The 14,031-nt window shown below is 38.3% G+C and overlaps 1 protein-coding gene across 3 annotated transcripts in view; it reads left to right on the top strand.

Annotated features, from left to right (window-relative positions):
• LOC309690773 (polycystin-1-like protein 2) overlaps positions 1–5,676 on the top strand; it is a 51,201-nt gene extending 45,525 nt beyond the window's left edge. For all 3 annotated transcript variants that reach the window (XM_082508108.1, XM_082508106.1, XM_082508107.1), the window contains 5 exons: positions 461–621; positions 744–954; positions 2,130–2,231; positions 2,354–2,485; positions 5,174–5,676. In XM_082508108.1, coding sequence (XP_082364234.1) covers positions 461–621; positions 744–954; positions 2,130–2,231; positions 2,354–2,485; positions 5,174–5,377 — 810 coding nt within the window. In that variant the 3' untranslated portion in view covers positions 5,378–5,676. The remainder of the gene's footprint in view (positions 1–460; positions 622–743; positions 955–2,129; positions 2,232–2,353; positions 2,486–5,173) is intronic.
• The last annotated feature ends 8,355 nt before the right edge of the window (positions 5,677–14,031 follow it).

The raw sequence follows: 14,031 nt of genomic DNA, 5'->3' as shown, positions 1-14,031 counted from the left end.
CACAGCTTATTTTTCTGTATCTGTCAAGATGTCATGTAGCTACACCCCCTCTGAAATTCACCTGGAAGTCCCAAAGACTGCATGTTAAATTAACTACAGTAAGAGCTTTAGACAACATATAATCTCAATTATTAAGGAGCCTAAATATCCATAAATGTGCTATTTTTATCTATCTTTGTATTGCTCTCTCATAAAGATTTTTAGGGTTAGATAAACAGTATACAGTAAATGCTTATACTTAAAAACCTCTTATGTGAGCACTGAGACTTTCATTAAATATGATCAGATTATTTTCACATGCATTTGGACATCATGGGACAAATCAGCACTTTTATTTGTGCAAATTGTCAACATATGTTTGGTGGTGTTCCTGCTAAAACCTCAACAAATGCATGAGCATGCAGACAACCCCCTGCTGGATTACATAAGAGCTGTTGCTCTCACTTCTTTTCCTGGAAAGGGGAAATTAATGAAGCAGCAGCGCTGGCTTTACTTCAAGAACAAATGGAACCTTCTGGAGCTTTCTATCATCCTGCTGAGCTGGAGTGCCGTGGCCGCCTTTATCCAGAGGACTCTGATCACGAACCGTGATATAGCATACTACCAAAACCACAACGACAAGTGAGATTAACGTAAAACTCTGCTTTAATTTTAGCTGTTTAACTGCAAAAACATGCCTCTCCCATGCTTGGTGTTATTTGGTGGGTTGTTTTTTTTACTCCACATCTTTCCTGTTTTTATAGGTTTGTCAGTTTTTACCAGACAGGCACATCAGAATCACTTTTTCAATATCTGATGGCTTTCCTGGTCCTGCTCGCCACTGTCAAACTGTGGCACCTGCTTAGACTTAACCCAAAGATGAACATGATCACAGCTGCACTGCAGCGAGCCTGGACCAGCATAAGCGGTCTTCTTCTGATCATTGTGATCATGTTGCTGGCTTATTCCATTGCAGTAAGTATCTGGTTCCTTTGACCAAATCTTGACTCCTCGCAAATAAATAATTTTGTATTTACATGGACAAGAACAGAACGCTTTTTGGTGGCGGTCGGGAGGGTTATTAATTACAGCCTAATCTTAAAAGTAGAGACTGTGTCTTTCTCCTGAATCCAAACTGTAAGCTGGTTCCACTGAAGAGTACTCTGAGGTCTTTAAGATAAGATGGGGAATGCTTGTTCAAAACCTTGTATCTGAGGAGAAAACTATAACACTTTGGACAACTTGAAAAGAGAACTTCTCTCAGATTTAACGGTGCTGCTCAGTCGAAGCAAAAAAATGTTCTCTAAAGCCTTTAATACAAAGATTTAAAAAATATATCTATTCTGAAAATTAATTAAAAAGATTAATTTATCTTAATAATTTGAGAAAATACACTTTTTAGTAAAATAAACAATGTTTTAAAAGTCAAGAACTCAACTCTTTGGAAACACTGAAAAATCTGACTTTGTCTAATCCAGCGGTCCCCAACCCCCGGGCCTCGGACCGGTACCGGTCCGTGAGTCGTTTGGTACCGGGCCGCGAGAGTTGAGGCTCAGGTGCAAAATGTGTGGTTTTCAGGGTTTTTATCGGTTTTCAGCGTTATTTTGTTATCGTTTTTATCGTTAACTTGGTTTTCCTGGGTCTTTTCACGTGTGTTATGAATAAATCTTCTTTTTTTCGGTACCAGTACTGGTTTTATTTTGTTGTATTTATCCGCGACACCTTAAAGGCCGGTCCGTGAAAATATTGTCGGGCATAAACTGGTCCGTAGCGCAAAAAAGGTTGGAGACCGCTGCTCTAATCAATATAATTTAAATTAAAACCATCCAGTAGTTTGATAAATTACATAAAAGTCCAAAACAAAAGGACAGCTGATGCTAATCTTTTCCACTGTGTGCATTAGAGGACTTGAATAGTGATGAGCGTTGACTGGAGAGCCGGGGCAGGTGGTGTTCATTACATTCGTAAATTTAAACTAATTCATTCTGTTATAGTACAGTGTCATTATGCTTTAAACGGTGCGTGAAATACCAATCAAGTAACCTCACTCCATTATCGCCGAGATTATTTAATGAAAATTGAAATCCATGATGGGCAGGAATGATCTCAGCGGTCCTTCTGCTGATCTAATGGTAATTTCTCTCCTTCAGTGTAACGTGATTTATGGCTGGAACCTATCCTCTTATAAAACTTTCATGGATGCTCTCATGACTCTCATCGGTTTGCAGATAGGCATCTTTAAATATGATGAGGTGAGAATGATCGTCTCAGGATTTGCACACATTAAGTCAACATTTTTCTTTTTCTGTCATTTCCAATTTGGTCAGTTAGTTTCAAAGTGGTAATAACATCTAACTGAGGCACTATCTTCTAGGTCCTGGCCAGCAATCCTGTGCTTGGTGGGTTACTCATTGGTTCCTGTATAGTTTTTGTGACATTCGTGGTGCTCAATCTCCTGCTCTCGGTGATCCTCGTGGCATTCAATCAGGAGCAAAAATACCACAAGGTAACAAAAATCAGGATCATTTTTCTGTGTTTTAGTTATCCTCACCATACAAGTTTAATCATTCAGTAGCAGTTGAGTAGTTCACGCATTTTAAATGTTACTGAATAACTCAGCTGATATTGTTGCTCTAGAGGAATAAAAGCTGAGCATTGGCCCAATGGACTTTTTAACCAGGTTTTTTGAGACAATATTGGCGAGTGAGAGGAAAATAGGAAAAGAAGTGTACCAGTTCTCAAAATAAATGGGATGAGAGGATCTGTTGTAACTACACAGGGATAAAGTTGATCACATAGGAGAGTTGCTGAAGCTAGGTTAAGAGGAGAAGTGATCATCGGTGAGCAGCAGTGTGGCTTCATGCCACAAAAAAGCACAGGTGCCTTTTTGTGCTTCACTGTGTCTTTGTGGATCTAAAGAAATGTATAGATAGGATAAGTGGAAGCGAATGGATGGATGGATGGATGGAACTTTGGTTCAGACTAAATCAGAGCAGCAAGGAGCTGCCATGAGGAACACCTGAAAAATAGGCCCATAGATGTGAAGGAGGATGTTCAGAGGGTTGATGTGTCACAAGAGCATAGAAGCGATAGGCTGAGGTGCCAAAAGAAGAAAAAGAAGTAACATTTGCTTATTTTCAATAAACTCTGGTTCCCAGTGTAAAGTGTACCCAGAGAAAAGATGACATGTCCTACAAAAAGCTGCAGGTTTGACACTGTCAGTCTGTTCTTGGCACTTTTTTTCCTGTTGTGTGATTTCTTAAGTTTACTTTGCAAATATCCACATTTTACTCCAGCTGTTTCCAGGCCACAGGCAGCAACCATCTCCCATTTCTTTAAAAATCGAAATGCAACAAAATTTTACCCAGTCATGCACCTCCTAAGCACATGGGCAAACTTCACTGAAATTTAAGCTTAAAAGCCAGACGAGTGCACCTCACAAAATCATTACATTCAGGTTTTGAGTGGACAAGAAGCAGACTTCCTTATTATCCAATCAGAAGTCTCTGTGTGTGAGTTTTTAACAGTAAATGAAATACAAACCGCGCTGTAACCCGCAAACTGAAAGGTTGAGGAATTAAAAGTCAAACTCAAAATATAAAACACTAAAGTCATGAAACCAAACTGGAACAGCCACAAATTCCTAACACTTGGCTGTGTTGCTTCCATTTTTATGGGTGTCAGTTATGTAAAAGCAGAGAAGGCAAACGCTTTGTCGTGTCAGTAAAGTGCACCATGATCTCGTAGAGTAATTATTAAGAGAATTTGCTTCTGTGACAGAACATTTATTCATCAGCAGAGACCCGACAGCTAAAAGACGACAAAAAAAGTGAAGTCAGTTTAAAAGTATGATTGTGAATGTCTGAGAAATATATATTTATGATGCTAATTAGCAATAATTCCTGTAAAAGGTTTCCTTGTACTCTAGTTTAAGCTACAATTTGCTGTCCAGACTGTTTGTTGGTATTTGTTAGACAGAAGCAGCCTGCTGTGTGCACTGATGGGATTGGAGATAATGCTGATATTGTCAGGCAGGAACCGTCTAAACCATCTAAAACCTGCAAGTTTTAGATGTGTCCTTGATCCAACACAGCTGATTTAAAGGCTAAATTACCTCCTCAACATGTCTTGAAGTTCTCCAGAGGCCTGGTAATGAACTAATCATTTGATTCAGGTGTGTTGACCCAGGGTGAGATCTAAAATCTGCAGGACACCGGCCCTCGAGGCCTGGAGCTCGAGACCCCTGCTCTAGACTTTGTTGAACATTGAACATACAACATGTAGTATTTAAGTGACCAAGTAGTATTAGGATAAAAGTTAGTGAATAGTGTTGGAATAAAGTGACAAAAATGTGAAGGATTAAAATATTCCAAGACCTCATCTTACGTCATCTAAACATGTTTCAATCATGTTTTATCGACACAAAATGCACAGGTTTATTGAATATGAATAAGTTGTGTTGCTGTAATTTAGTTGTTTAAGTTTCTGCCAAAGCAAAACAATTGTATGCAACCACTGTCCACTATTGAACCCGACATGTTCTTTTTTTAAGTGCAATGTTACATAACTGCAATTATTCAGATTAACTCAGGGCACTTTGGAGGGTTGTGAAAGCTTTTAATGATCTATTTCACTGGTGGCAATTAAGAGACATTACATAATTCAGTAGTCAGTGATACTTGTTTGCACAGTTTAACTGAGACAGCTAAGAGAATGCAATCAAATCTTTCACTAAGGATTCCAGGTTAAAAATATTCTGCAGAATCAAACTGACCAAAAATTGCCTCCAGGCCAGCAGGCTGTTTCTGCCAGTTCGATTTCGACCTGAGGTGTAATTCTCAGTGTTAATTAAAGCGTTCTGCATTCAGACAGTGTCCATTCTGTTAACTTTTAATGGTTTTCTAAGTCGCTGAGTGGGACTCCTAAACAGGAGTCACAGCAACAGTTCAGTTCCAGCATGGTTTATTTATTTATTTCTATTTTTAAAATATATGCTTTTACAAAGGGAAAACATTGATGTAAGTGAGGAAGCACAGCGGTTTTATTGTTACAAAGTAACCGTAGGAGCTGAACTGTACACCCACATTTTAGGATTCGTATTTCAAACTTGCACGAATATGTGCAAATGGTCAAAAGAGCTCTCGCCATCTGCAGTACTTTATTATGGATTTTGAATCTGTGCTTCCTTACCCAGCCTTCTGAAGAGGAGGAGATTGTCGACCTGATGCTGATGAAAATCTACAGTCTTTTTGGCATCAAACGTAAACATGCAAAAGACACCCGGGAGTCCGATGTGAGCGGCGGATGTGGCTTGGCCCAAAATAACAGCAGAAATATCTTAAGCACTTCTCCTGATTCCAACATTTTTCAGATGTCTGACAAATACGTAAACCTCTAAGGACGTACTGTACTTTTATTCCACGGTGTTCTCTCCTATCCTTTTTTCCCTCTTCTCGAGAGCATGCTGCACTGTTTTGTGAATATGTGTAATAGCTTATCATAACACACAGAAATACATTATTTGTTGAGATAAATAAGATGTTTAGAGCATGTTGGACTCAGTGTTGTTTTTATTGCAACGATGATACTCAGGTTGCCAAAAACATAAGAACTATATGAGTATTTCATACATATATTGTAAGTATATAGTTTGTATGTGTCTCGTAATCATACAATCAATGTTTCAGCTTTAAAATAAAGAGAAAAATGCATTCATGTGTGTGATTCATGTGTTTGTGTCTAATAACCACTGTTATTCATTTAATATTCCCCAAACAGCTTTGATTTCTCTAAAACATGCTGTCCTTGCAGGTCGAGCTTACTGAAACTGGTTTGTTCACACAGTATCCACAGACACTGCAAAATAGATGAGAGTCCATCACCAAGCAGATCGCAGCCAAACACACGCAGGCATCATTAGAGAGGCTTCGTCTTTTGCAGACTGTCAGGTTCTGACATCAGTGATGGATCTCATTTCTCACTTGTCATGTTTGGATGGTTTAAAAGACATTTTCATGCACTTTTGAGATATTTAAATTCCAACCACTTTTCATGAACCTAACCAAAAAGTTTTTGGTGCATAAAACTAGCCAGTAAATTCAAGGTAACATAAATTAGGCAAATCAGAAAAGCAAAAGTCTTAAATGTAACATAAGCTGCAGGGTCAACAAGACTCAACTTCCACTCAGCCACAACAGCTTTAACAAGCCAAAGTCAGGCAAAGATCATTTTAATATTCAACTCAGAGCTGCTAAACATGGTTCAGGTCCGTCTTCTCTATTCTTTTTCCATATGAGGGTGCTTTGTCACGCTGACCCAGAAAAAAGGAAGTATGTTTCTGCAGTGTCACTAAGTGAGAAACATTAACAGATGTGTGTGAGTTAAAATGTACTAGAGCGTGTGCTTTGAGCCACTGTGGACGTCAGGTTGTGTCTGAGAGACACAATGTTGGATTGTCAGCGTATAAGAGCACACTCGATCATGCAGCAGCGAACAGCGCAGAGGTCGTGACAGTTTCTGGTGGTTTTGAAAGTCAAGCATAAGAACATGCTGAGCACCCTTGAACATTATGAAAAATGAAAGTTAATAGGATTACCTTCTGACAAAAAGCTTACACAGTGTAAAGACAGCTGTTCACGAGGACTTTATAACCAACATTTTGAGAACCCCAAAGTGTACATCAAAGAACAAATCTCAGCAATTACTTTCTGAAAATAAAACTGCAATACTCTGGAAATCATGCAGGGTTGTGCAGGTCACATTCATAGATGAAGTCTAGGCCTATTATATGGCAAATTCTGCCTCTGTTGACATCCTGCAATCATCCTGGGTCCAGTAACTAAAGCAATTCAAATAGGTTCTCAACAACTTAGCAAGCAGTTTGCTGACTGTTGCATGGGAGATGGGTGGTCTCGTAGGGTGTCTTGCATTGAAATCTACTGCAATGACCCGGTTACTGCGTTCACCAGATATCAACACGATTTCGATCCACTCCTCACGTGCTAACCTCTTCGACATGTCAATGGCTGTGAACAAAGAGAAACTTGTAAATAACTCATGAAAGAATAAAGTTACGTTGAAACCAAGCACACCATTGTTTTTCTTGTGACATTACCAATAAGTTTGATGTGTCACATGGCCCTCTTCCTACTGAAAAAACAAAAGTTGGATCCAAGATGGCCGACTTCTAAATGGCCACCATGGTCACCACCCATCTTGAGGAGTTTGCCCCCTCACATATACTAATGTGCCACAAACAGGACTTTAATATCACCAACCATTCCCATGTTATTACGGTGTATCCATATAAATGGCCCACCCTGTATATTTATATGTGTTATTTCATTAAAAAACCTTAAATTTAACCCACAACACAGTAAAGTATTGTTTCCAAAGTACTTTTAAAAGCATGTCCTGCCACTCCCATGACAAAAATAACTAAAATGTTTGCTGATTTTGCCCAAAGATGTTTATTTCCCCTCAATCAAAAGACTGCAACACATATTACCTCATAGTTCTGAGGGGACTTGGACTCAGGGTTTAGAGTTTTAATTTCAACTTCACTGCACTCCGTATTTTCTCTTTGGTTCTTAACTTGTGTTACATGCAGTAAAACTTTACCCTGAGGAGCCAGGGTCAGTAATAGAAGCTTGATGTCTTGAAACACTGCTTTGAAGCGTGGTTCAAAACATCACATGACCATGGCTAATTGAGGCTTTGGTGCATTTCATGCCAGTTTCAACATTACCTGCTGCTTCTGGGCAGGTGAAGTTCCAGGAAGCCAGTGTCCATCCCATTTTAAGCACTGTAATAAGAAGTTAATGAAACTACCATTTCAATTTATTACATAGTAACACATGCATATGTATAAAAAGAAATACCTGATGTCTACCTGATTATTACCTACCTGATTATTTTTACCATGTATTGTAAAAAAATAAATAGAGATTATTCATTCACTTAAACACCAGAATCCAAAGTATAATTAAATAAATATGGACTTATTCAGTGATGATTATAGAGAAGATATAAGGAGTGAGAAAAAAACAGACTGATGATGAGCTCCTCTGACTCATTTCCGTAGAGATAAAGTGGCACTGCACTGTAAATTCATTAATTTATCTCAAGAGAAATCGCCTCTGCTTTCAGAGAGGAAAATAAAACAGGCAAATATTTTCAGCTCTAATGCCCGTCTGTTCTCTCTTCTCCATTTCTAACAGAAAATGTATGAATAATAGTGAATTCACCCTCAGGTTAACCCATTACCCACATTTTGTGTGTGTGTGTGTGTGTGTGTGTGTGTGTGTGTGTGTGTGTGTATATATATATGAAAAAATTGCTTTGTCTGTCATTGTTTCACAGATTAGCATTATCAAGACCAGACAATATCAAAAGTGGCCTTTAGGTGTCACTGTGGAGAAGGTTGTCGCATTGATACAATTGTTACAAATGCTACAATATAATTCTAGCACAAATGCTTTGAATGTGTCTGTGTTTCACAACACCGGCTCGCTTTGCCCGTCACTGGCCAGTCTGCACCTGGCCGCACTCAGCAATCAGCCACCAAATAGTATAAAGGCTGTAAGAGCTGCTTGGTAAGTAAGAGTACAAACTGGCCACGAGGGTGGAGACTTGTGGCAGTGAGCCATGTTAGTTTTTGACCTTGAGTCTAGTTTTGTTGTTGGCACTACTAGTGAATAGTTTACAAGCATCAGGAGGGTTTCTTTTGTTTAACCATCCTTTTCTTTTGAGGATATTTGCATCTGCGATTGTCCTTTTCTTTAGCTGATATAGCAGCATAGGTCTCTTTTTTGTTGGGACCTTTGTAATAAGAGGATATTATTTATATAAACTACTCTGTTTGGCTTCTTTCTTTTCCTGGCACTTACTATTGTTGTTCTCCTCATCCCCAGTCAGCTTGTTGTGGTTACATTTTCATCCTTGTGTTACGACTCGCATTTCTTAATTGTTCTTTATTATTTTGAGTTTCAGTTTTTAGGATAAAATAGGATAAGTATACTTATCTTCACTATTACTGTGATTTGCTTGCCTCCACTTAATGAAAACTGTTCTGAATTTCTTCTTCTTCTTCTTTTAATTCACCAGTGCAAAACCTGTTTTTTTGTTACAGTAACACTTATACAGCTAAATTAGAATGTGTAGTGAAGTGTACTACACTGTCTAATGAACTAGTAGCTCAATCATAGTCTAGTCTGATTATTGAGTAGTGATGGGGGGGTGTTATTCCGAACTTCTGAAGTGACGTGTATCAACCTTAAATGTAGTTTATTCTCTGCTGTCAAAGCCATCTTCTTCCTCACAATCCTCATTTTTGGGTAGCATAGAGCAGTGTAAAACAGGAATATCACATATATCATGATCATGCGAGTACATATTTCAGCTCTGTTTTCACAGGAATCATGGGTGTGAACCAACCTAAGGCTGAATCCAGGGGGAGCTTCGCTCCTCTTAATAAGACACGGACTCCCTTGGACACATGATTTGTGAAAGTTTGAGGGAGGTGAGGACTCTAAAGTACTGACAAATGCTATTTTTACAATGTATTTCTTTTCTTTTCTCGGTATCTTCATCATTATCATGGATATATAAATTAGGCTGTTATTGATGTATTATCCATGCATAAGTGTGATTCATCACTAATTCATTTAATAAGGATACCAACATGCATGTTGTTTTTTCCAAAGAGGCTGACTTTCCTTCTCGCCTTTGTAAAAAAAAAATAGAGATGAATGAAATGAACCTCCACATTAATATTTTAAAAGTGGTTTGAAGGTGCAGGGTTATTTATTTTACATAGGAGGATGTTTCATGTCTTCTCTTAATTATATTATTCATAATCCTAATACAAAAAAGAATGGAAACATTAAAAGACAGTTTTTCAGAAAACAGATATTAAAGGAATAAAAATAGAGTAGTGACTCAGTTTTCATTTCAGGATCCACAAACAAAAAGACCTTTTTCTTATCATGGTCAGGATTTCATTTTCTTTCCTCTCCTTGTAAAATTATTCTTATTATTCTTATTATTTATTTATTTTTACCAAAAATACTTATGGCCAGCATAAACAGTCTCTCCCTCCTCACTGCTCTCCGTGCCTTCCTGATCCTGAAAGTAACAGTGTCTTTTTCTTTTTCTAATTTTTGTTATTCACATTCATTCCAGGCATGATGTCATTGTTATAGTGATTCAGCATTGTTTTATATATATATATAACTATACGCTTTTCGGAAAGGAAAGTCTGAAGCCTAATCTGAAAAGCAAAGAGGATTTCTGTCTCCTGATGCTCCCAATTCTTACTACCGTTTCTGAAGCCTGTTTAAATTGAATATTTACTGCACTGTGCATATGTTTCCTTGCATTTGTCACACATAACACATTCCCTTTCTTTCTCTCATTCTTTGTGTGCTCATGTTTAATCTGGGAACGGGGCTTTAGTCCATATAAAGTGCACAATCTGAGAGAGAAAGGCCTCTCTCATCTTCACTGTGCCTTCTGTATTTTATCGCCTGTGTCAACTGCCAAGTTGCAAAACCAGGCTGAACTACCACAGCCTCTGCTCCCATTTGTTATAGAATTATGATGATTTATTTATGTATGTACAGTGCTTTTAGAGAATCTTTGCGAAAGACCTCAAGAAACTTGAGTTCAAACATCTAGTTCAGTTTGATAAGTGCCTTGAAAAATGCCTCTCAAACTGAAGATAATTCTCGGGGGCTAAAATCGCAGTTTTGTGCTTTCATAAATTTGTTAATGGGTTACATTTTGCTCTGGAAGGGGTGCTTTCCAGTGTCTGAAAGAGCAAACTATCTGCCTCCAGATTAGATCTCATCACACAGATATTAGAATGACTTTGATCTTTACATCTAACTCTCTGGGAAATAAAGAAAAAAATGTCTAGACTGCTTTCTTTGGGTTTATTCTGACACCTTTGAACTGATGGATTTTAAATTCAGTCCACTGTTACCCATGAGTGCCTGTCTTCTGTGCCCAAACTGATTTTCAAGCAGTTTCACATGTTCCTGTCCATCCAATAGAGATTTATGCAGCTCTTTCCCCGGCAATTCACTCACAAATGTGTTTTTTCACCTGCTAAATGGCACTTTGGCTTATACAAGCAGTTGCTGACAAAGGCGTGTTTCATTTTAAAGATGCAATCAGAAGCAATTTCTGTTCTCTTACCCTGCAGAGAAAATAGCATCTATGAGATCTTCCACAATTGCACAGCCATAAACGTCTTTAGTGTTTGGTGCATTATAGCTGGTTGTTAAATGTAAAATCTGTTGTTGCCAAGTTTTACTTTGTTTTGTAATGGAGGGAGAAAAAGCAGGTCGGCTTTCTCCCATTGCTCCTGCTGAAAGGTTTTTCAGTGACTTTACATATGTTCATTATGCAAATCTTTTAAAATGCAGTCGAAAGGATAAATCCAACTTGCCCTGAAAGCGTAAAGCAGTTACACATGATTGGATTTTTCTTTTCAGTAATTTTTAGCTTGTAATTTCAAGAAATTGTCAGAGGATTGAGCCGGTGGGCTGAAATATTGACTAATCCATATGACTACATGTCATCTCATGTAATTTTTAAGAAAAAAGTAAAGCAAAGGGTGTGGAGAGCGGTGAGACAACATATTTTTCAGGCATTTTGAGTTTTAATATATTTTGATATTCATTGTTTATGTTCAAGTCTCATTTAGTTATCTAAAGCTCATTCTGTTTTGACGTATTTGTTCTTTGTTTATTAGATTTACCTTGTGTTTTCCCCCCTGTGTTTCATGTCTGCGAGTCTGCACTTGGGTCCACTTCACTCCACACAGTCAGCTTCGCACGATCTGATATCGTCGTGTTGTTCCCAGATCATCATACTAAATGTTGTTCCAGGATCAACATTTCAAGTGACAAATCAGAATGTTGTGACGTCATACTTTTGCGACTTCGGGAAAAACCGCCGTAAAACAAAAAACTGTACTTAAGCTGCGAGAAACCGCCTCTGTCCGCCGATCAACGGACCCTGACCTTAACCCTAACCCTTTAATACAGCGGTCCCCAACCTTTTTTGCGCCACGGACCAGTTTATGCCCGACAATATTTTCATGGCCTTTAAGGTGTTGCGGATAAATACAACAAAATAAAACTAGTACCGGTACCGAAAAAAGAAGATTTATTCATAACAGACGTGAAAAGACCCAGGAAAACCGAGTTAACGATAAAAACGATAACAAAATAACGCTGAAAACCGATAAAACCCTGAAAACTATACATTTCACACCTGAGCCTCAACTCTCGCGGCCTGGTACCAAACGACTCACGGACCGGTACCGGTCCGAGGCCCGGGGGTTGGGGACCGCTGCTTTAATAAACAGTAAGCAGAATTGATATTGTCCTTGCAACATTGGAATTTCATAAATGCACGAATGGCTTGTTGCGCAAAAGAATAACGTCACAACAATGTGATTGGTCACTTGCAATGTTGAACCTGGAACAACATTTTCATGATGATCTGGGAACAACACCAACACGAGGATATCAGATCATCCGTCAGCTGTGACAGAATGCCTGTTTCTTTAGGCACTGGTTATAGAATTGAACATTTATCAGGCTAATCACTACAGAAAGCCAAGAAAGAACCTGCTGGTTTGGATGTTTACATATCTGACACAGGACTGGGATCCCTAAAGCCTTTTGTAAGACTGTGCTGTTCTGTGCATGTGACACTGAAGCTAAAAGCAAACATACTCACAGTGATGATCCTATCATATTGATGTTAAGTACATGTTTTTCTAATTGCTAATTAGCTTAAAACGCAAAGTAATCCTGAGGCTGCAGTGAATGCATTTAGTGTTCATAAACCAAAAGACTGTAAACATTTTATTTCTGACCAAGTGAGATGAAAAGTCATATTTGCCAGAGTTCATCCCGAGTTTGTCTTTATCTCGTCTCACTCTGACCAATGGTCATGACATTTTATTCAAATTAAAGAGGTGAAAGTCATAATAAAGCATTTTCCTTTTATGACTGATTATTGAATAGGTGCTTTTGAGACAGACAGAAAGACAGCAGGATCTTTTTCAGAACACCGCACTGTGTTGTGCAGTCATTTAAGAGTTCTTTTGTTTTTATTGTCTTTTATCTGAATTGAAATTAAAATTATTAGATTAGAAGTGCTAAACAACATATTTCTTACAGGATACACAGTATAGATATATTAAGGGCAGTGTGATGCTTCATCGAGCCCATAAAACAATCTGACACCTCCTGCATTAATTTCAAGGTAGAAGTGACACCAAAGCATGATCTAATTATTCAAAGAGAACAGAAATATAAGTACTAGAATGTTGCTCCTTATGTCAGCATTCTGTGCCACTCGTGCTATTTCTCTTTTAGCTGTGGGAAGCATAATCAGCATACTCCTACAAAGTCAACAAATGGGATCTACTATTGAGATATATTCTAGGTAATTGTTGTTTATATTGTTGGGGCGTGAGCAGACAAAGTGCCTGTCATGGGGCTCCCATGTTGCTGTTCTATAAATAGTTCTGTTTAATCATGTTGTGTCTTTACATCTTTAATGCTTTTTAAAGATTACGAATTGCTATTAATTACATTTTTATTTTCTCTAAACTACACACATACACTCATAAACTCACTTAAATCTGTTACTAAGTGGTGCTTAAGGTTCTACGATGTGCTTTAACATGACATTGACTGCAACTAGCATTTTCTCTTTGCCAGCATAAAAAAATGTATTTGTCATGTATGTGTGACCACTTTGCCAAGAGGTGGGAGACAGCCAAAACTGCCACCATCAGATATGAGATAACTGGATAGGATTATCAGGAAGAACCCAGGAACCACTAAGGCTTAAATCTGCCGAGAACTGGAAACTGCTGGAACAGCAGGGTCGCTGTCCACTGTAAGTCAGTTCATCTCCATGGACTGATATGGTGCGAATTATGCTCCAAAACTGGAACATTCAAGATCAACTGAAAGCTTGAAGCTTCCCACACACAAAAACTTCTCCTTCCTGGAGAAAGATTTT

Source organism: Aulonocara stuartgranti (assembly GCF_965226115.1).
Source record: "Aulonocara stuartgranti genome assembly, chromosome: 16".
NCBI classification, from domain to species: domain Eukaryota; kingdom Metazoa; phylum Chordata; class Actinopteri; order Cichliformes; family Cichlidae; genus Aulonocara; species Aulonocara stuartgranti.
Note: the sequence above shows the minus strand (reverse complement) of the source record. Positions and strands in the feature narration are given on the sequence as shown.